General features: G+C 46.9%; 1 protein-coding gene across 2 annotated transcripts in view; it reads right to left on the bottom strand.

Moving 5' to 3' along the window:
- rbm33a (RNA binding motif protein 33a) overlaps nt 1–23,269 on the bottom strand; it is a 342,024-nt gene that overhangs the window by 180,773 nt on the left and 137,982 nt on the right. The window contains exons 5-6 of one of the 2 annotated variants that reach the window (XM_072508201.1): nt 17,462–17,792; nt 2,067–2,207 (exon numbers count right to left, since the gene is read on the bottom strand). In XM_072508201.1, the coding sequence (XP_072364302.1) occupies nt 2,067–2,207; nt 17,462–17,792 (472 nt within the window). The remainder of the gene's footprint in view (nt 1–2,066; nt 2,208–17,461; nt 17,793–23,269) is intronic. The other variant, XM_072508202.1, reaches the window with a different exon arrangement.

The following is a 23,269-nucleotide window of genomic DNA, read 5'->3' as shown; positions in this document are numbered from 1 at the left end:
TCTTACGTTTCTGTCTTTTGATTCTATCCTTGTTTCCTCCCTGCTCGGTCTTCATGCTCAGGTTCCCATCCCCCTGCCAAGCGAGTTCAAACCCCACCCCCGGCAGCATTAGCAAATAGCAAACTCCCCACCCGCCACTCGAAGGCCATTGGTCCCAGTTCTACCCAAGATATGATGTGGAGATGCCGATGGTGGACTGGGGTGAGCACAGTAATAAGTCTTACAACACCAGGCTAAAGTCCAACAGGTTTGTTTCGAATCACTAGCTTTCGGAGCACAGCTCCTTCCTCAGGCGAGCAATAGGAAGGAGCTGCGCTCCGAAAGCTAGTAATTTGAAACAAACATGTTGGACTTTAACCTGGTGTTGTAAGACTTCTTACTCTACCCAAGATAGTTTGTAATATGTATCAGTTTTCAACATGTTACCTTCTACGTGCACCTCGAACACCCAATTTCACCTGAGCTCACCTGTTTCTGCAAAACATCATTCATGCTCATGTCACCTCAAGCTTGACCATTCCTACGCTTTCCTGGTTAACCTACCTGTTTGAACTTATCCAAAACTCTGTTGACTGTATCGTAACTCACGCCATTTCCCATTCATCAATTGCCGCCCTCACAGCTCTTCATTTGCTCCACCAGCAATGCCTCAAACATAAAATCTGCATCCTTGTCAATGCAACCCTCTCCAGCCTGACAGCCCTGTGAGATCGATGTGCTTCTCCAGGTCTGCCTTCCCACACATCCCCTGATTTTAATCAGCCACCAGTGATGGTCGTGCTTCCAGCTGTCAAGACCAGGCATTGTCAAATTGGGGGCGCGACCCGCGGGCAGGTGTCGGGAGGGCCGCGGAGCTCCCGATCGCGCAAATCTGCGCGCAACAACCGTAGCAGCCGGCTGTTAATAACGCCGGCTGCAAGCGGCCTTCAAAATGGCCGCAAACATGTAAAATAAATGCGGCCGCAATGTGCATGTGTGCCAGATCATCGCCACGCAAGCACAAAACTATGCGCATGCGCGCCGATGATCGGGCATGCATGCGCAATACGGCCGCTTTTTTATTTAAAACGTCGCAGCTTTTTGTTTTACAAGTTCGGGGGGTGTTTTATTCATTTAATTTTTATTTTTCTCATTTATTTTATTCATTTTTTTTTACAAGTTCGGGGGGGGTTTTATTTGATAAGATTTTACAGGAAAAAAATGCAGAACTTTGGACAGATGGAGACTCCATACTTTCTGACACCAGGCTTCACCTTCATCCAACAGGTTCCATTGGAGGAACGTATACGAGGGCCAAAGGGACCCAAAACCATTTCCTCCATTTTTGTCAGCAGCAAACAAGTTGAGAGAAAATAGTGGGTCGCGCAGGTCGGCCGGCGTGGGTCGCGAAGGTCGGCCGGCATGGGTCACGTAGGTTGGCTGGTTGGTAAAAATGGGTCCCCGGATAAAAAGCTTGAAGAACACTGGTCTAGACCTTAAGCTCCGGAATGCCCTCTCTAAACCTCTTGGCACTTCTCCTTTGAGGCTCTCCTTAAAATCCACCTCTTTCTCAACCTACTTCATTAGTCATTTGGCTCAGTGTAAAATTATGCTTGATAAGACTCCTGTGAATCACCTTGGGATGTTTTATTGTGTTAAAGGTGTGATATTAAAGCAAGTTGTTGAGACTTGAAAAACAAGCGAACATCCTTTTCACATAGCTATGAGGAACAGTAATCCCAAACGACCTTTTCTCACTACTTCAGCAAAACTGAACTCAGCTGGAGTGCCTGTGAACCTGCTATGATGAATTAAACCAGCACAGGCAGGTAATCAAACCTCGGACCTTATAGCTTGCATGGCTTAATACATAAGCAAGCAGAATTTCATCAGATCATTTGGGAAAACTGCTTCTCAAATTGTTTGATAATTCTTTCCCCCACACCCAGTCCACAGTTGAGAGGATGAATCCCTGGTCACTGTCAATTCCACAATTTAACGACTATTCAATGTGTCAAAAGGAACCTGGGTTGAATCATCCTTCATTCTTCTGTGGAAACCTTTGCTTTACCCTTTGAAGTCTTTACCTCTTCAGGTTCTTGGGCAGCTTCGACAACTCGTTCCCGCATATCTGTAGTTGCTGCTGCTTCATATTCTTCATTGTCCTGAGTTTGCAGATCTCCTGTCATATCCTGGTTTGTAGCATAAAATTGTGTATAGTCTTCATCCTAATAATAAAGACAAGTTTACCCTTGCAGAAAATTGCGTGGTTCAGTATATTGGAAAGTGCATATAATTTTATTCCTTCCTATTTCAGACCGCTAAGGTGTAATCACTGCTCAGCATCATTGTGAACCAATCTTTTATCCACACAATTGAGCATCGTCAGCAATTCTATTTATTTATTTATAGACAGAAGTAGATATATGGATTTCTTTCAAGCTTGTATTGACCTGCTGAACAAATGTATCAGTTATAGTTTGGAAAACAGCTATTTTTAATGACTTTCACATTCAAGCCCTGCATTATTTACACCAAATAATGTTTTGTTGTTTGGAGCCAGTATTTGCCGCAATTTAAATCAATCTTTTAATTGCCTGTTCTCAAGTTGAGTTATGATGTAATTTGATTCAAGCATATCTTGACTTTTATCAATTTGCACTTTTAATAACTATATACTAAAGCTGGTACCCAGATTTAGAATGCAGTAATGCTCATTTTCAAATTCACAAATTGCAAATGTCACTCCATTATTTGAAAAGGGAGGGAGAAAAACACAGGTAAATACAAACCTGTCAGTTTATAAATGGTGGGAAACTTACGAAACCTCAAACAAATATTAGCTGTCATCATAGATTTGTGATGGGCAGGTAATGTCCGACTAATGGAGTTAATACTTTTCCCTAAGAGATTACCAGCATTGTTGACAGGCGAGTGTCTTTGGATGTCGTCTATATAGACTTCCACAGTACATTTGACATATTCCATGTAAAAGATCTGGGGGGGAAATTACAGCACCTGGAATTGGAGACAAGTTTGTGACATGCACTGGTAACTGGTAGAAGAAAGTGGAGATGAAGAAAAAAATTGAGATTAGAAGGAGGAGATAAATGGTGTTCTCTCGGGATCTGTTCTGAAGTCTCAAATTTTCACCATGACTTTGGATGAAAGAATAGAATGCTGCAGGTAAAACTCAAGTTGGGATAGACAGTAAGTTGCATGGATGAGGTGACAAGTTTCAAACAGACATAAACAGATGAAGTATTGCAGAGTTCAGCGGGGAAGTACAGGGGATCTGAAGAAAGCTACTTGGAATATTCTCCTAATGGTGAAAAAGTAGTAGCGATGCTGGAGCATATACACTAAATTGCTAAAAGATCTCACACAGCTAGAAAATGCAATCAAAAAGGCGAATGTAACATTGGTCTTCGTCTCATCAGGATTGGAAATAAAAAGTGAGAAAACAATGCTTGAGCGCTACACTGTTTTTTTTAAAATTTAGAGTACCCAATTATTTTTTTCCAATTAAGGGGCAATTTAGTGTGGCCAATCCACCTACCCTGCACATCTTTGGGTTGAGGGGGCAAAACCCACGCACTTTTAAGAATGTGCAAACTCCACACAGACAGTGACCCAGAGCCAGGATCGAACCTGGGACTTCCGCGCCGTAATGCAGCAGTGCTAACCACTGCGCCACTGTACTGTCCTGCGCTACACGGTGTTAATCAGATTCGAAGTGTATTATAATATTCCTTTCGAGCACCCAGCCTCAGGAAACATATACTCCTTGAATGGCATGTAGCAGATTCACCAAAACTATATCAGGACTTTAGGGCCAAGTTATAGGAGTTCGCAGCATAAACTTGGCTTGCATTCCCTTGAATCTCGGTTTTTAATGCAGACTATGCTAATTACATAAATATTTTGCCTCACAAAGAAGTACATAGGAACATAGGAATTAGGAACAGAAGTACACAATTCAGCCCTTTGAGCCTGCTCCGCATTCAATCAGATCATAGAACATAACAGCGCAGTACACGCCCTTCGGCCCTCAATGTTGCGCCGACCTGTGAAACCACTCTAAAGCCCATCTACACTCTTCCCTTATCATCCATGTCTATCCAATGACCATTTGAATGCCCTTAGTGTTGGCGAGTCCACTACTTTTGCAGGCAGGGCATTCCACGCCGTTACTACTCTCTGAGTAAAGAACCTACCTCTGACATCTGTCGTATATCTATCACCCCTCAATTTAAAGCTATGTCCCCTCGAGCTAGGCATTACCATCCAAGGAAAAAGGCTCTCACTGTCTACCCTATCCAATCCTCTGATTATCTTGTATGCCTCAATTAAGTCACCTCTTAACCTTCTACTCTCTAACAAAAACAGCCTCAAGTCCCTCAGCCTTTCCTCATAAGATCTTCCCTCCATACCAGGCAACATTCTGGTAAATCTCCTCTGCACCCTTTCCAATGCTTCCACATCCTTCCTATAATGTGGCGACCAGAATTGCACGCAATACTCCAAATGCGGCCACACCAGTTTTGTACAGCTGCAACTTGACCTCATGGCTCCGAAACTTAATCCCTCTACCAATAAATGCTAACACACCGTGCGCCTTCTTAACAACCCTGTCAACCTGGGTGGCAACTTTCAAGGATCTATGTACATGGACACCGAGATCTCTCTGCTCATCCACACTGCCAAGAATCTTACCATTAGCCCAGTACTCTGTCTTCCTGTTATTCCTTCCAAAATGAATCACCTCACACTTTTCTGCATTAAATTCCATTTGCCACCTCTCAGCCCAGTGCTGCAGCTTATCTATGTCCTTCTGTAACTTGTAACATCCGTCCGCACTGTCCACAACTCCACCGACTTTAGTGTCATCTGCAAATTTACTCACCCATCCTTCTACGCCCTCCTCCAGGTCATTTATAAAATTAACAAACAGCAGTGGCCCCAAAACAGATCCTTGTGGTACACCACTAGTAACTGGACTCCAGTCTGAACATTTCCCATCAGCCACCACCCTTTGTCTTCTCCCAGCTAGCCAATTGCTGATCCAAACTGCTAAATCACTCTGAATCCCCTGCCTCCGTATTTTCTGCAGTAGCCTACCGTGGGGAACCTTATCAAACGCTTTACTGAAATCCATATACACTACATCAACTGCTTTACCCTCATCCACCTGTTTGGTCACCTTCTCAAAGAACTCAATAAGGTTTGTGAGGCGCGACCTACCCTTCACAAAACCGTGTTGACTATCTCTAATCAAATTATTCCTTTCCAGATGATTATACATCCTATCTCTTATAAACCTTTCCAAGATTTTGCCCACAACAGAAGTAAGGCTCACTGGTCTATAGTTACCGGGGTTGTCTCTACTCCCCCTTCTTGAACAAGGGGACAACATTTGCTATCCTTCAGTCTTCTGGCACTATTCCTGTAGACAAAGATGACTTAAAGATCAAAGCCAAAGGCTCAGCAATCTCCTCCCTAGCTTCCCAGACAATCCTAGGATAAATCCCATCCGGCCCAGGGGACTTATCTATTTTCACACTTTCCAGAATTGCTAACACCTCCTCCTTATGAACCTCAAGCCCTTCGAGTCTAGCAGCCTGTATCTCAGTATTCTCCTCGACAACATTGTCTTTTTCCTGTGTGAATACTGACGAAAAATATTCCATTTAGCACCTCTCCTATCTCCTCGGACTCCACGTACAACTTCCCACTACTGTCCTTGACTGGCCCTACTCTTAGTTATTCTTTTATTCCTGACATATCTGTAGAAAGCTTTAGGGTTATCCTTGATCCTACCTGCCAAAGACTTCTCATGTCCCCTCCTGGCTCTTCTGAGCTCTCTCTTTAGGTCCTTCCTAGCTAACTTGTAACACTCGAGCACCCTAACTGAACCTTCATGTCTCATCTTTCCATAAGCCTCCTTCTTCCTCTTGACAAGTGTTTCGACATCTTTAGTAAACCACGGTTCCCTTGCTCGACCACCCTGCCTGACAGGTACATATTTATTATTATTTTTTTTAAAATAATTTTTATTAAGGTTTTCACAGAATATCAGTAGCAAAATGAAAAAGGAACCCAACAGGGTTAAGTACAAAACACAGTCCAAAGAAGCAACCCTCCATACCCCCCTCCCCCCTGTACATAAATAATAAATTAACGCCCCGACTTAACACAAAGCAAACATAGCAAATATATACACTCCCTCAGAGCCCCCCCCACCCAGTGTAAATAAACAAAAAGTAAAATAAAGTAAACCCCCCCCCCCCCCCCCCCCGAGTTGCTGCTGCCATTGACCAATCTCTACCATTCTGCCAGGAAGTCTAAGAACGGTTGCCACTAAAGAACCCTTGTACCGACCATCTCAAGGCGAATTTCACCCTCTCCAACTTAATAAATCCCGCCATATCGTTGATCCAGGATTCCACGCTTGGGGGCCTCGCATCCTTCCACTGAAGAAGAATCCTCCGCCGGGCTACCAGGGACGTAAAGGCCAGAATACCGGCCTCTTTCGCCTCCTGCACTCCCGGCTCCTCTGCCACCCCAAATATTGCTAGCCCCCAGCCCGGCTTGACCCTGGATCCTACCAGCCTCGACACCGTCCTCGCTACACCCCTCCAAAATTCCTCCAGCGCTGGACATGCCCAAAACATATGGGTGTGATTCGCTGGGCTCCCCAAGCACCTAACACACCTGTCCTCGCCCCCAAAGAACCGGTTCATCCTTGGCCTGGTCATGTGTGCCCTGTGCAGCACCTTAAACTGTATGAGGCTGAGCCTCGCGCACGAAGAGGAAGAGTTCACCCTCCCTCGGGCATCTGCATACGTCACTTCCTTGATCTCCTCTCCCAACTCCTCCTCCCACTTACCTTTCACCTCCACCACCGAGGCGTCCTCCTCCTCCTGCATCACCTGGTAAGTTGCCGAGATCTTCCCCACTCCCACCCACCCCCCCGAGAGCACCCTGACCTGTACCGTGCGTGGCAGCAGCCGCGGGAATTCCACCAACTGCCGCCTGGCAACGCCCTTACCTGTAAATATCTAAAGGTGTTCCCCGGGGGGGGGGGGGCCATACTTCTCCTCCAGCTCACCCAGGCTCGCGAACTTCCCGTCCACAAACAGGTCTCCCAACCTTCGTATCCCTGCCGTGTGCCACCCCGAAAACCCTCCATCTGTTCTCCCTGGGACGAACCGGTGGTTCCCCTGCATTGGGGTCCACACCAAGGCACCAACTTCCCCCCTGTGCCGCTTCAACTGCCCCCAGATTTTGAGGGCAGCCGCCATTACCGGGCTCGTGATATACCTCCTTGGATGGAGCGGCAGCGGCGCCGCTGCCAGCGCCCCCAGACTCGTACCCACACAAGACGCCGTCTCCAGCCTCTTCCATGCAGCCCCCTCCATCACCCACTTGCGCACCATCGTCGCATTGGCGGCACAGTAGTACCCACAGAGGTTGGGCAGTGCCAGCCCCCCCTATCTCTACTCCGCTCCAGGAACACCCTCGGAGTCCCTCGCGCCCACACAAACCCCATTATGCTCCTGTTGACCCGCCTAAAAAAGGCCTTCGGGATAAATACAGGGAGGCACTGGAACAGGAACAAAAACCTTGGGAGCACAGTCATTTTGACTGACTGCATCCTACCCGCCAAGGACAGCGGCAACGCGTCCCACCTCTTGAACTCCTCCTCCATTTGCTCCACCAGCCTTGTGAAATTAAGCCTATGCAGGGCCCCCCAGCTCCTGGCCACCTGGACCCCCAAATACCTGAAGCTCCTCTCCGCCTTTTTTAGTGGGAGCTCGCCAATCCCCCTCTACTGGTCCCCTGGGTAAACCACGAACAGCTCGCTCTTCCCCATGTTGAGCTTGTACCCCGAGAAATCCCCAAATTCCCTGAGGATCCTCATTACCTCCGGCATTCCCCCCACAGGGTCCGCCACATATAGCAGCAAGTCTTCCACATAGAGCTACACCCTATGCTCCTCCCCACCGCGCACCAACCCCCTCCAGTTCCTCGACTCCCTCAGTGCCATAGCCAGGGGTTCAATCACCAGTGCGAAGAGCAGTGGGGACAGGGGTGCAACCGAAAGTACTCAGACCTCCTCCTGTTCGTGGCCACACTCACCATTGGGACCTCATACAACAGCCCAACCCACCTGACAAACCCCTCCCCAAATCAAAACCTCTTCTGCACCTCCCACAGGTACCCCCACTCTACCCTTTCAAAGGCTTTCTCAGCGTCCATCGCCACCACTATATCCGCCTCCCCCTCCCTCGCCGGCCTCCGCACATTCGCGTTCAACTGCCTCCCCTTCACGAATCCCGTCTGGTCTTCATGGATGACCTGCGGCACACAATCCTCGTGGCTAAGACCTTCGCCAGCACCTCGTCATCTACGTTTAGCAACAAAATCGGCCTATAAGACCCTAAGACCCACACTGCAGGGGATCCTTGTCCCGCTTCAGGATCAAGGTGGTCAGTGCCCGGGACATCATCGGGGGCAAATCCCCCCTCCTCCCGTGCCTCATTGAAGGTCCTAACTAGCAACGGGCCCAACAGGTCCATATATTTTTTTTAGAATTCGACCGGGAAATCGTCCGGCCCCGGTGCCTTCCCCGCCTGCATGCTGCCTATCCCTTTGGCCAGCTCCTCCAGCCCAATCGGGGCCTCCAATCCCGCCACCAGTCCCTCCTCCACCTTCGGAAACCTCAATTGGTCCAGAAAGCAGCCCATCCCTCCCTCCTCCAGTGGGGGCTCGGACCGATTCAATTCCTCATAAAAGTCCCTGAAGACCCCATTGATGCCAATCCCACTCCGCACCACACTCCCTCCCCTGTCCTTAACTCCCTCGATCTCCCTAGCTGCGTCCCGTTTCAGAGGCTGATGCGCCAGCATCCGGTTTGCCTTTTCCCCATATTCATAAATCGCCCCCTGGGCCTTCCTCCACTGCACCTCCGCCTTCCTGGTGCTCAACAGGTCGAATTTGGCCTGGAGGCTGCTCCTCTTCCTCAACAGTCCTTCCTCAGGCACCTCCGCACACCTCCCGTCTACCCTCACCATCTCCCCCACCAGGCTCTCCGTCTCCCTCTGCTCCCTCCTCTCCTTGTGGGCCCTAATGGAGATCAGCTCTCCCCTAACCACCGCCTTAAGCGCCTCCCATACAATCCCCACTCGGACCTCCCTGTTATCGTTGGCCTCCAGGTACCTCTCTATGCTTCCTCGGACCCGCTCACTCACCTCCTCGTCCGCCAACAGCCCCACCTCCAAGCGCCACAACGGCCGCTGGTCCCTCTCCTCTACCAGCTCTAAGTCCACCCAATGCGGGGCGTGATCCGAAATGGCTATCGCCGAGTACTCGATATCCTCTACCCTCGCTATCAGCGCCCTGCTCAAAATAAAAAAGTCGATCCGGGAATAAGCCTTATGGACATGTGAGAAGAATGAAAATTCCCTACCCGGCCTTGCAAATCTCCAAGAGTCCACCCCTCCCATTTGGTCCATAAATCCCCTCAGCACCTTAGCCGCCGCCGGCTTCCTACCCGTCCTGGACCTGGAGCGATCCAGTGCCGTATCCAACACCGTGTTAAAGTCTCCCCCATTATCAGGCCCCCCCCACTTCCAAGTCTGGGATCCGACCCAACATGTGCCGCATAAAACCCGCATCGTCCCAGTTCGGGGCATACACATTGACCAGTACCACCCTCTCTCCCTGCAGCTTACCACTTACCAGTACGTACCTACCGCCATCGTCTGCCACAATGCTCGACGCCTCGAACGACACCTTCTTTCCCACCAAGATCGCCACCCCTCGATTTTTGGCATCCAGCCCCGAATGAAACACCTGACCTACCCACCCCTTCCTCAATCTTACCTGGTCTGCCACCTTCAGGTGTGTCGCCTGGAGCATGATCACATCCGCCTTCAGCCCCTTCAGGTGAGCGAACACGCGTGCCCGCTTGACCGGCCCGTTCAGTCCCCTTACATTCCAGGTAATCAGCCGGATCAGGGGTCTACCCGCCCCCCTCCCCCGCCGACTAGCCATAACCCTCCTCGGCCAGCTACGCACCCCACGCCCGGCCCGTTCCCCACGGCAGCAGACCCCCCCCCCTCCACTCGCTCCAGCTCCCCCTTGACCATAGCAGCAGCAACTCGATCCCCCCCCCCCCCCCCCCCAACCCCTCCGGCTAGGACCCCTCCTAGCTGCTTTACACCCCCCATTGCACTTCCGCAAATCAGCTGACTCCTGCTGACCCTGGCCACTCCCGCCTCTCCTTCGACTCCTCCCATTGTGTGACACACCCTCCTCGTCCATTCCTCATCCGCAGGCTCTCCACCTCCCCTTCCAACCCTCGCTTCCCTGCCCCGGCGCCACCCCCTCCAGTCATCAGTGCGGGAAAAAGCCCGCGCTTTCCACCTACCCGGCCCCGCCACCTCTGACGTAGCTCCTTTTACAGGCCCAGTCCCCTCGCCCCCGACTCGAGCCTCCCCCTCCCCCACGGGGCCCCATCTCACTGCCGGCCATCCACCCGTTTCATTTGCTTAACCCCCTCCAAGAGCCCCCCCCCCTGCCCCCCCCGACCAACCCAACCAAAACAGTGCCCAACCCGCCCTAACCACCCTCACCGAACCAGAAAAAAAAAACAAGAGCAAAGGACGGCCCCTCAAAAAGTAACATATCAACCATAATCCCCAAACGTCCATCCCGACCCTCATTCTGTGTCCAACTTCTCGGCCTGAACAAAGGCCCACGCCTCCTTCGGAGACTCAAAATAATGGTGCCGGTCCTTGTAGGTGACCCACAGTCACGCCGGCTGCAACATGCCAAACTTCACCCCCTTCCTGTGCAGCACCGCCTTCGCTCGATTGTACCCAGCCCTCCTCTTCGTCACTTCCGCACTCCAGTCCTGGTATATTGGAACCTCCGCGTTCTCCCAACTGCTGCTCCTCTCCTTCTTGGCCCACCTGAGCACACACTCCCGATCAGCGAACCGATGAAATCACACCAGCACCGCCCGCGGAGGCTCGTTAGCCTTGGGCCTCCTCGTCAGCACTCTATGGGCCCCTTCAAGCTCCAGGGGCCCCTGGAAGGACCCCGCTCCCATCAGCGAGTTCAACATGGTGACCACATAGGCCCCCACATCCGGCCCCTCCAGGAGGCCCAGAATCCGCAAGTTCTTCTGCCAGGACCGATTCTCCATCTCCTCGAACTGCTCCTGCCATTTCTTGTGGAGCACCTTTACCGCCAGGCCTAACATCTCGTCCTCGTTGTCGGAGATCTTTTGTCGGGCCTCGCGGATCGCCACCCCCTGGGCCGTCTGTGTCTCCAGCAGCTTATCGATAGAAGCTTTCATCGGCTCAAGCAGGTCCGCTTTAATCTCCCTGAAGCAGCGCTGGATAACCTCCTGTTGCTCCTGCGCCCACTGCATCCACGCTGCCTGGTCCCCGCCCGCCGCCATTTTGTTCTTCTTCCCTCGCACCTTCTTCGGGTCCACCGCCACTTTTTTAGTTGCCCCGCTCCTGGTAAAAGCCATATACTGTCGGGGAACTATTGTACTCTCCTTCCCACAGCGGGAAACGTCGAAAAAATGCCCTTGGGGCCCTGAAATGAGCCCAAAAGTCCATTTTTGCGGGAGCTGCCGAATGTGTGACTTACCTCCGCATAGCTGCAACCGGAAGTGGATACATATTTATCAAGGACACGCAGTAGCTGTTCCTTGAACAAACTCCACATTTCCATTGTGCCCATGCCCTGCAGTTTTCCTCTCCATCCGATGCATCCTAAGTCTTGCCTCATCGCATCATAATTGCCTTTCCCCCAGATATAACTCTTGCCCTGCGGTATATACCTATCCCTTTCCATCACTAAAGTAAACGTAATCGAATTGTGGTCACTATCACCAAAGTGCACACCTACCTCCAAATCTAACACCTGTCCTGGTTCATTACCCAGTACCAAATCCAATATGGCCTCGCTTCTCGTTGGCCTAGCTACACACTGTGTCAGGAAACCCTCCTGCACACTTTGGATAAAACCGGACCCATCTAAAGTACTCGAACTATAGCGTTTCCAGTCAATATTTGGAAAGTTAAAGTCCCCCATAACAACTACCCTGTTGCTTTCGCTCCTATCCAGAATCATCTTTGCAATCCTTTCCTCTACATCTCTGGAACTTTTCGGAGGCCTATAGAAAAACCCTAACAGGGTGACCTCTCCTTTCCTGTTTCTAACCTCAGCCCATACTACCTCAGTAGACGAGTCCTCATCAAACGTCCTTTTTGCCACCGTAATACTGTCCTTGACTAACAATGCCACCCCTCCTCCTCTTTTACCACCTTACCTGAGCTTAATGAAATATCTAAACCCCGGCACCTGCAACAACCATTCCTGTCCCTGCTCTATCCATGTCTCCGAAATGGCCACAACATCGAAGTCCCAGGTGCCAACCGATGCCGCACGTTCACCCACCTTATTCCGGATGCTCCTGGCATTGAAGACACACTTTAAACCACCTTCCTGCCTGCCGGAACACTCCTGCAACTTTAAAACCGTACTCATGGCCTCACTACTCTCAACTTCCTGTATACTGGAGCTACAATTCAGGTTCCCAAGCCCCTGCTGAGCTAGTTTAAACCCTCCCGAAGAGCATTAGCAAATTTCCCCCCCAGGATATTGGTACCCCTCTGGTCCAGGAGTAGACCATCCCATTTGTAGAGGTCCCACCGACCCCAGAATGAGCCCCAACTATCCAGAAATCTGAAACCCTCCCTTCTGCACCATTCCTGTAGCCAGGTGTTCAACTCCTCTCTCTCACTATTCCTCGCCTCGCTAGCACGTGGCACAGGTAACAACCCAGAGATAATAACTCTTTGTCCTAGATCTAAGTTTCCACCCTAGCTCCCTGAATTCCTGCCTTACATCCCTATTCCTACCTATGTCATTGGCACCTATGTGGACCATGACTTGGGGCTGCTCCCCCTCCCCGTAAGGATCCCGAAAACACGATCCGAGACATCACGCACCCTGGCACCTGGGAGGCAACACACCAACCGCGAGTCTCTCTCGTTCCCACAGAATCTCCTATCTATCCCCCTAACTATGGAGTCTCCAATGACTAATGATCTACTCCTCTTTCCCCTTCCCTTCTGAGCAACAGGGACAGACTCTGTGCCAGAGACCTGTACCCCATGGCTTACCCCTGGTAAACCGTCCCCCCAACAGTATCCAAAGCGGTATACTTGTTACTAAGGGGAACGACCACAGGGGATCCCTGTACTGACTGCTTCCTCCCAGCCCCTCTCACCGTCACCCATCTATGTTTATTCTTCGGAGTAACTACAGCCCTGAAGCTTCTATCTATGACCACCTCTGCCTCCCGAATGATCCGAAGTTCACCCAGCTCCAGCTCCAGTTCCCTAACGCGGTTTCTGAGGAGCTGGAGATGGGTGCACTTCCCACAGATGAAATCAGCAGGGACACTGACGGCGTCCCTCACCTCAAACATGCCGCAGGAGGAACATTGCACTACCTTCCCTGCCCTCCCCTCTAGATAAAAAAAGAAAAAGAGCTCACCTATTACTCACTCCCCTTCTCAGCAAGCACTCACTCAGCAACCTCTGTGCCCCGCATGATAACACCGGAGGGAAAATAAAAGAAAAACTACTTACCAGTCACCAGCCAATCCCTTACCTGCAGGCTGTGACGTCACGGTTCAACTTCTACCTGCCCTCGAGCCTTCCCCTTGATCTTTACAGCGGTTGTTTTTTTTGGTTAGAGGAGGGGGTAGGGAGGGAAACACTGAAAAAGTATTTCGGGTTTAAGTGTCACTTGACAACAGCTCCTCCACAAACCACCTTCAAGTTAGGATGACCACAATGCACGTATGCAAATTTCCCCCACAACAGCCAATCAGCAGCTCCGCTCTACTGCCCTCTTCTGGATGCTTGTCTTCACTTGAACAGCTAGGGTCTCTTGCTCAGGTATACCTTCAAGTTACGATGACCACAATGCACGTCTGCAAATTTTCCCCGCAACAGACAATCAGCAGCTCTGCTATACTGCCCTCTGCTGAATGCTTGTCTTCACTTGAACAGCTAGGGTCTCTTGCTCAGGTACACCTTCAAGTTACGATGACCACAATGCACGTTTGCAAATTTCCCCCGCAACAGCCAATCAGCCACTCCGCTCTACTGCCCTCTGCTGATCTCGACCTGGTCTCATATCTACCTCCATACCCGTTCCCCATATCCCTTCAACCTGTTTTATTTTTTTAAAAATCAGAAACATACCCATCTCCTTCTTCAAGTAATTTAATGACTCAGATTCCACCGCACTATGGGGCAACGGGTTCAGCGAGTAGTTCCTCCTCACCTCGGTTCAAAATCTACTGCCTCTCAACCTATATCTGTGACCTCTCGTTCTAGATTGCCCTACAAGGGGGAAACATTTGGTCAATGTTTACTTTAGCAATCCCTTTTAGTGTCTTGTTGATTAGATCCCCTCTCATCCTTCTAAACTCAAGCGAGTATAAGCCCAAACTGTTTAAAGTCTCCTCATACGTCAACCCTTTCATCCCCAGAATCAATCAGGTGAACCTCATCTGATTGCCTCCAATGCCACCACATCCTTCCTCAAATAAGGAGACCAAAACTGGACACAAAACTGCAGATGTGGTCTCACCAACACCCTCTATAATTGCAACAACACTTCTCTACTTTTATACTCCAGTCCTTTTGCAATAAATGCCATCATTTCATTTGTAATGTAAAAGCAATGCATGGCTTCTTGTTCAGAGACCATAATAAAACAGAAGTTGAGAATATTTAAACATGAGTTTTCTAATCAAGATATTAAAACTGATGCATGAATTCACTCAAGTCGATACGGAAAAACAATTTCTTCAGGGAAATTTCAGAAGACGGGTATGTAATGGCACTACTATCATTGATATTTTGTATTGTTCTTTGTTCTTTAGGGTTTTGGCCAAGGATGGTATCAGGATCGGTCTCGGCTTGGAGGGCCGAAGGGCCTGTTCCTGTGCTGTATTTTTCTTTGAATTCCCTATCATAAATACTGAAGATTACCCGAGAAACTTAACTGGACCTTCCACATAAATACTGTGGCTACAAGAGCAACTCTGAAACTGGGAATTCTGCAGTAAGTAACTCATCTCCCGAATCCCCAAAGCCTGTCCACCATCTACAAGGCACAAGTCAGGAGTGTGGTGGAATACTCTCCACTTACCTGGATGAGTGTAGTTCCACCGACATTCAAGAAGGTCAAAACCATCCAGGAATAAGCAGCGTGCTTTATTAGCACTGCCTTAGCCATTCACTCCCTCCACCATCTGCACATTACAGCAGTGTGCATAATCTACAAGATGCACTGCAGCCACTTGCCAAGCCTGCTTCAACAGTATCTTCCAATCTGCAATATCTACCACCGAGAAGGATAAGGGCAACAAACGCATGCGAATGCCATCTCCTCCAATCAACACACCATCCAAACTTGGAACTACATTCTTCCATTGTCACTGGACAGAATTCCAAAATCCTAGAACTCCCTTGCTCGCAGCACTTTAGGTGTACCTTTAATAGGTGGACTACAGCGGTTCAAGGTATTGGCTCAACACCACCGGAAGAGTAATTAAGGATGAGCAACAAGTCCTATACTTGGCAGCAATGCTTACATCCCGTGAAAGAATAAACAAAGAGGCATAATCTTAAACTAAGAATTTGAGGGGTGAAATGACAAAGAACATTTTTACTTTCCGTGGAAATCCAGAACATGCTGTCTAAAAAAGCTGTGGGTGCTGGGTCAACTTCAATTTTCAAGAAAGGTATCCATAAATCTTCAAGGGGTTAGGATATTAAGGGATTTGGAAAAAAGGTGGGTAAATGTAGTAGAGGTATACGTCAGCTTTGATGCAATGAGGTTGAGGTAGGGATCAGCTATGATCTAACTGAATAGCAGAACAGGTTCAAAGGGCTAAATGGCCTCCCTGTTTCCAACTCCTTTATCATTGCCCAAAAGAAAAATACCTTGCAATGTTATCACAGTACACCATTTATATTTCTGTAGGAAGTAAAATGTTATGCAATTTACGTAATCTGCCTTACAAAAAACATGTTACTGCCCGGAGGAATTGCGGGGTTTGGTTGTTTCCAATTTGGGGGAAAAATGTAAACATATGTCAAGTCACAATTAGATTCCTTTCTTGTCGTCAAGGCAGGAGGCAAACCTGCTGAGAAACTGAACAGTTTCACTTTTCCAACTACTGTATGCTCGGCTCATATCGACAGATTTGTGCTTAATGCACTGTGAAGTTCCGTCAGCATGGCCCGACAACACATCTTAACCAATTTTGAAAAAAATGTTCCATACAACATCAGCAAACCTCCATTTTCTGCGGCCATTTTTACATCCAAAAGATTTACCAGAGGTTACAATGTTAACAGCCTGGAGACGCAAATTCAAATCAGTTTCGACAGGCAGTCACACTGACCCCAATAGAATGAATTTGCTAGCCTTGAATGAGTCTCTCAGAAGGGTATTTTCTTGCATTGCTTCGGGCACCTCTTGGCAGAAATAGAATTGAGCATTCACGAGAGATGAGGTTAAATTGGACTGATCAGTCATCACAGAACGGGGAGAATGTTTTTGGGTGGGGAGATAAAACTATTTAAAATACTGCAATGCTTAATTAGACCACATTGCTTTCCCCAATAAGTCACTAAAATCATTTGAAAATCCCTAATGATATTGGAAAATTCTGAAATCACTTCTCATAGTTTCCTTGTATGTTTTGAAATGACAACATAACTTGAAAGAATTTAAATTTTCTGGTCAAATGTCAGATTTAATCATTTTCTTGAAAATAATTTTCTATGCTATAAAGATTCACTGTAGAGAACAGCTTCTATTCCCATTCAGAAATGCACTGACTTGTGGTTTTACCCACTTAATGATGATAAATGCTTCTACACTAGAGATCATCTCAAAAGCTAAGAGTTAATCTCTTTATTCAGCTTAAAGCTGCTATGTGTTGAAAGAAAGGATGCAGAGAACATCAATCATTTCTGGAAAATTAACATTCTAAAGAGGTCAGTAATCTATGCACCTTTACAGGGCTCAATCAGATCCCATCCAATCTGCTGATAAAAAACCTTTCACCTTAACTGTGCTTGACAATTGGCAGTGTATCTGCATCAGACAATGCAGGCTTTTTCACAAAGATACAACCCTCAAGGTCATAATGCCAAGCAGTCTCTAAGCCTGTCAGAAGAGTATTGCCTACCTCCAAACAAGCTGTCAACATAAACTTTGTCAGACAGGAGATAAAGAAACTGACAGCAAGTGATAATAGGTCTAATTTTCACACCTCCCCTGGGACAGAAATAGTTTTAAAATCGGCCTGGATCCTGGTGATGAAGTGTTATCTGAAATGATACAACAGAAAAGGACTTACTTGAAATTCATCATCCAGAGGGTCATTGATTTCAAGGTCTAACACTTCATCATTGTACATTTCTTCGCCCTGTTCTGCTGGGTAATCCATTTGGTCCTCTCCAAGCTCCGTGTCGTTGTCTTCATACTCCACACCTTCTCCTTCTTCAGCGTATTCGTCCTGAGCATAGCCTTCCATTTCTTCTTGTGCATCTTCTACACCCTCTAGAGCTGCATTTTCTGCATAATTGAATACCTCTTCAGTAGATTTATCGCCGATACTCTTGGATAATTCTAAAGATGTACCCGTAAAAGATGTTGAGGCATTGATGTCGATAGATACACCTTGGTAACTGCAAGGAAAATATAAAGGACTTCATATGTTTTAAAATGTAGAAGTAAGAGTTATTTCAAACTTAATCCTAGCCATTACTTTTAATATGGCAAATAAATGACCAGAAATGCATCAACAAGCATAAAAATGTTATCCAACTCAGAGTTGCACCTTTTTTGCTTTTAAATTCCACTGACGCTTCAGGTATAGCCAAATTTTATTTAAAAAACAAATTTTGGATGTATACCAGACAAAATCACAATATTTTATGTAAAATTTACCCTTTATTTGACACCTTACAGTGATGACCCTAAACCATTGCTACAAAAAACACTCCATTCCAAATTAAAATCCTTGGTACCTTGTCAAGTAAAATCTTTATTATCTGGCATGTGCAGGAAATGGGGGGTGCAGGTTAATCAAAATGCACGACGGCACAGTGGTTAGCACTGCTGCCTCACAGCGCCAGAGACCCGGGTTCAATTCCAGCCTTGGGTGACTGCCCGTGTCTGCATGGGTTTCCTCCGGGTGCTCCGGTTTACTCCCACAGTCCAAAAATGTGCAGATTAGGTGAGGTTACGGTGATAAGGCAACAGAGCGTGCCTAGATAGGGTGCTCTTTCAGAGGATCGGTGCAGACTCAATGGGCCGATCGGCCTCCTTCTGCACCGGAGGGAGTCTACCTTTCTATGTTTCAAAAACGGCGGTTAATGGAAAGTTCCATTTACCAATCGAATACAGCACAATACTTGTAAGCATGAACAAATGTGCAAGCACTCGGGGATTAAAGAACAGTATTCTTTTTACTCCTAATCATCCAACAGTACATTAAAATGCAAAGTATAAAATAATACCAGTATCCAGTTACGCATTCCACATAATTTTGTAATTGTTCCCAATTGATGACGATTCAAATTAGGGGAACATTAGAAATTGCAGTTCATAGAATCCCTGCAGTGCATAAGGTCATTTGGCCCATTAAGTCTGCACCTACTCTCTGAAAGAACACCCTACCTAGGCGTACTTCCCTAGCCCTATCCTCCAGAACCCCGCAACCCCACCTAACCTATTTTTTAAATGGGAAAAGGCTTAGGAAATCATAAGCACAAAGGGACTTGGGACTCCTAGTTCCAGATTCTCTGAAGGTTAATGTGCAGGTTCAGTCAACAGTTAGGAAGGCAAATGCAATGTTAGAATTCATGTCGAAAGGGCTGGAATACAAGAGCAGGGATGTACTTCTGAGGCTGCATAAGGCTCTGGTCAGACCCCATTTGCAGTATTGTGAGCAGTTTTGGGCCTTGTATCTAAGAAAGAATGTGCTGACCTTGGAACGGGTCCAGAAGAGGTTCACAAGAATTATCACTGGCACGAATGGGGATGAGAAACATCAGCCATGATTGAATGGCGGAGCAGACTTGATGGGCCGAATGGCCTAATTCTGCTCCTATGTCTTATGGTCTTAACCTACACATCTTTGGTCTGTGGGAGGAAACGCACACACACGGGGAGAACCTACAAACTCCACAGAGCCACCCACCCAAGACCAGAATCAAATCTGGGTCCCTGGCACAGTGACGCAGCTGTGCTAAGCACCGTGCCATCATGCAATTAGCAGAGAATTCTGGTTGGCAGAGTGCAGCATATCACAAGGTTTACTGTTTTCCAAGATTTATTTACAAAGCTTAAACATGAATTAAATCATTTGCAATTTCATAGGAATATTTGCATGACAAAAAATGTAAGTCTTTGCCCGTTTAGTCTATTTAAAAAACTGATTGACTAGCAAAGCATACATATTATTACATCTGTTACCATTTCCGTCTTACACTTGTCTCCTTTTCATTACATTCTTGTCATGCTTTTTACGTTAACCTTTGCTAACATAATCGACGCTCCTATAATGCCTATGTAAACCTGTCACTTCGATTGGACAATTTTACCACCATATGTTGCAGTCTCACCTATTGGCCATGGTAAGCCGAGAAACAAAACTGACTGGAGAATGCACAACATCAGCTTCACCCAATTTTGCACCAAATTTGACACTGGAGTCCTGGTAAGCATACTCAAGGTGCTCCATACCTGTTTTAGAAGGGTGCCTCAGTTACTTAGAAGTCACTGGCTTACAATGTGACACTTGACATGTTTCCACTTGGGGAGAGAAACAGAGAAGTCAGGTGAAATTAAATGAAATGAAAATCGCTCATTGTCACAAGTAGGCTTCAAATGAAGCTATTGTGAAAAGCCCCCAGTCGTCACATTCCAGCGCCTGTTTGGGGAGACTGGTACGGGAATTCAACCGTGCTGTGGGCCTGCCTTGGTCTGCTTTCAAAGCCAGCGATTTAGCCCTGTGCTAAACCAGCCCCATATGGTGTTGGATGGGGGAATTAGATGAGATTAGTCATGTGCAGAAATGGAACACATAACTATTAATGAAGTAAAATTAATCAGATTTTAAAACAAATAGCAACTTAAATGTTTAACTTTGAGATAGGAACATCTATGTAATTGCTGCCTACTCCTAAATGGTACTGCAATCTGTGGGCGTGTTCTGGTGTATCCTAATCATCTCTAGTTCCTTAAGAGGGAATGCGGTAAATAGGTTTCTCTCAGGCAACATTAGATTAAAATGATGGAAGTGCAAAAGAAATTCAGCGATTCAGCTTGTTCTTCGAAAGTTAAGGATTATACAGCAAGTCAGGCTGCCCCCAACAAGGCAGCCAATCACATCCTTGCCCTGTGTGTAAAATGTTATGCAAACAGTACATAAATGCCCATGAGGCACCATTTTGGGAGAAAAGTGAGATAGTTTAAATGCAAGCAAAGATTGATTACATAGAAAATAATTATGTTTTTAATTACACCAGTGGCAAGTCCACTGCTTACAAGTGGATTTTATAAAGCAAACATTTCTTCAACAATGACAAATAACATTTCTGTAATTTTAGGGTTTTTAACTACATATTTTACATTAAACCAGCAAGTTCTGGAAAAAAATTAAGTTTAATGCCATCTCTCATCCCAATCCAGGGATACTGGAAAACGTGCCATTGGCAGGAAATAGTAAAAGTTAGGATATCTCCTTAGTCTGAAACTGCTGTCTGTTATTGTAGAAGATATTACACCATTAAACGATCGGAACAGTTAAAAACAGCCCACATTGCCAATCAGCCACACTGCATTGGCTGCTGACTGCAATTTTCCCAACAAGGGAAGAGAAGCGATTACAAAGAGGAATGTTTAAAAATCAGCATCAAAAATTCAGTCACCAACAATGAGATGTAACCAATCGAACTGGAAATATTAAATAAGCTTCACTTCCTCCTTTATTTAAAAAATCAAAAATAGCTGATGAAAAAAAAGATTGGTCAATAGCTATGCTGATTTTCTATGAGAGGTCCAAACAAGTAATTGACAAAATGCCTATCCACTGATATTTGCTTTAATATTTTCCTTATCCCCATGCCTCTTTTTATATTACTGATGTTTCCGAAACAAATTAGATTTTGCTAGAAGGGATAATGTTCAGCATTTGAAAAGGTCAGTGAATGCGGAATATAATGAAGCAATAACTTGACTGCTGGCTTCTACTTTGCCCTTGGATGTTTTCTCAATGTTCTACTGACTGTGTTTTGAGCTCAACATACCTTAATATCTACAGTACATCAACATTCATATAACACAGATGTTTTTATTTATTGGCCCACTAAAGCAAACTGTTGCCTTTTATTTTACTCTGTCTTTTCTGTGGCTCTGTTCCAATTATGGCAATCTGTGAGTTTGTCTTTCTTTCTGTTATCTATGTCTTAATGCTTAGTCGCCAGGTATCGGATACCACCACAAGTTTCAACCGGCTATCGATCAAAGAGCCAAACAGTTTTAGTTAGTTCAAAGTCAAGGGTACTTTATTCACACACAATTAGTCATGCAACATAAACACTACTAGTTAACTACACCTATCAGCTAAGACAACCTGTACTTAACTTCGGGCACCCGACTTAGGTCAAAAAACAGTGGCCGCTCTTCAATTCTGGATCTCTCGGGTTCGCAGGAGTAACTGCTGCTCAGTTGGGCTCATCCGTCTGGACGGAGTTTCGATACTGTCTGGATTTCTTGCTTACGAATATGCATTTCAGGCTCTGAGCTTGCCTGAGTCTTGGCTTGTTCATTTTACCCACCAGGCTTTGTGAGTTTCTCTGTACCTAGTTGGAAGTGGCCACCCCAGATGGCTACACTCCGTCCTCTTGATCCTCAACGCGAAGCGTGAAGGATCACAATACTGGGTCTTATTTTTTCTCTGATATGCCAGGTACCCTTAACTAAGGACAGGTTCCGCTCTACTCTGTCCTACGGGTCCAAAAACATTTACCTAATTTTCCCTAAACAACACATGTCTAAGAATTTCTAGGGGGCCATTTAACATTCAGTTAAAGGGGAACCTCTAACGGTCTCTAACTAGACTACACTCATGCTGCTATTTAACAATACAAAACAAATCCGACAGCAGCATCACATTGCTTCCTATCACTAACATTCACATACAGAGAAGTAACTTCATTAACAAAACAACAACTGCGGAATTTATTAAGGAGAAAGGTTCAGAAAGAGTGTGGGGTTTGCTGGAGTCCGAGGAAGGGGGCTCTAAATGTGTATACTGGAGGGCGGGAGGCCCTCCTTCTCCATTTTCGCAATCTAATTGTCTGAATGACACTGTACAATATGGCTTCCACTGTGGAGCACAGTGAATACCACTTGACGAGGTTCTCACACCATGTGAGCGTATCGGTGACTGGGTGTGTGTGTGGTGTAGTGTCCGGGCTGGGGGTGTTGTGTTGGGTAGTCGTGTTCGGGGCTTGTGTGGTGAGGGGGGTAGAGGTGGATAACGCGCGCAACTGGACTGTTCCAGCCACGATCATGATGCCGATTATCAGGGTCGTCTTCATCTTATTCGGGCTTTCCACCACCGTCAAGTATCTTTGTATCTTCCTAGGGGAGCAAGCATAGTATCTGTTATAATCATGCTGTTTAACATTTCGTATGTCTGTCTGTTTCTCCTTAACGTCAATTTCCCATTATAATCGTCACCGTATGTGACTCCCTCATTTTGTTTTTTGTTAAAACAACCATTTGCGGAGACAAGACATCCGGGGAAAAACTTTTGTGTCACAGTGCAAGCACTCTCGCAGCCTGTGGTCGATGTGCTGAGTGGGCGGACAGTTTCTCTGTCCTCTGCAAACTTGTTTGTCCAACCAAGTGTTTCTGACATGTAAATAGCATGTGGGGGATAGCAACCGAAGGGCAAAAGTTGTGGCAAAATGCATTCTTTAAACCACAGGACTAGCAAAGAACAACAAAAGAGTTTTGAAAACAAATATCCGAATGGGGTGGTGCGTATGATCCGCGGCAGGGCAAGAATGGGTGGGATCTCCGGGTATGGCGGTGATCAGTGCCGTTGCTTCACCACCCGAGCTTGGCTGACCAAATGTATAGGGGGTCC

Source organism: Scyliorhinus torazame, chromosome 6 (genome assembly GCF_047496885.1).
Source record: "Scyliorhinus torazame isolate Kashiwa2021f chromosome 6, sScyTor2.1, whole genome shotgun sequence".
Lineage (NCBI taxonomy): Eukaryota > Metazoa > Chordata > Chondrichthyes > Carcharhiniformes > Scyliorhinidae > Scyliorhinus > Scyliorhinus torazame.
This window is presented reverse-complemented; position numbering and strand designations above follow the sequence as displayed.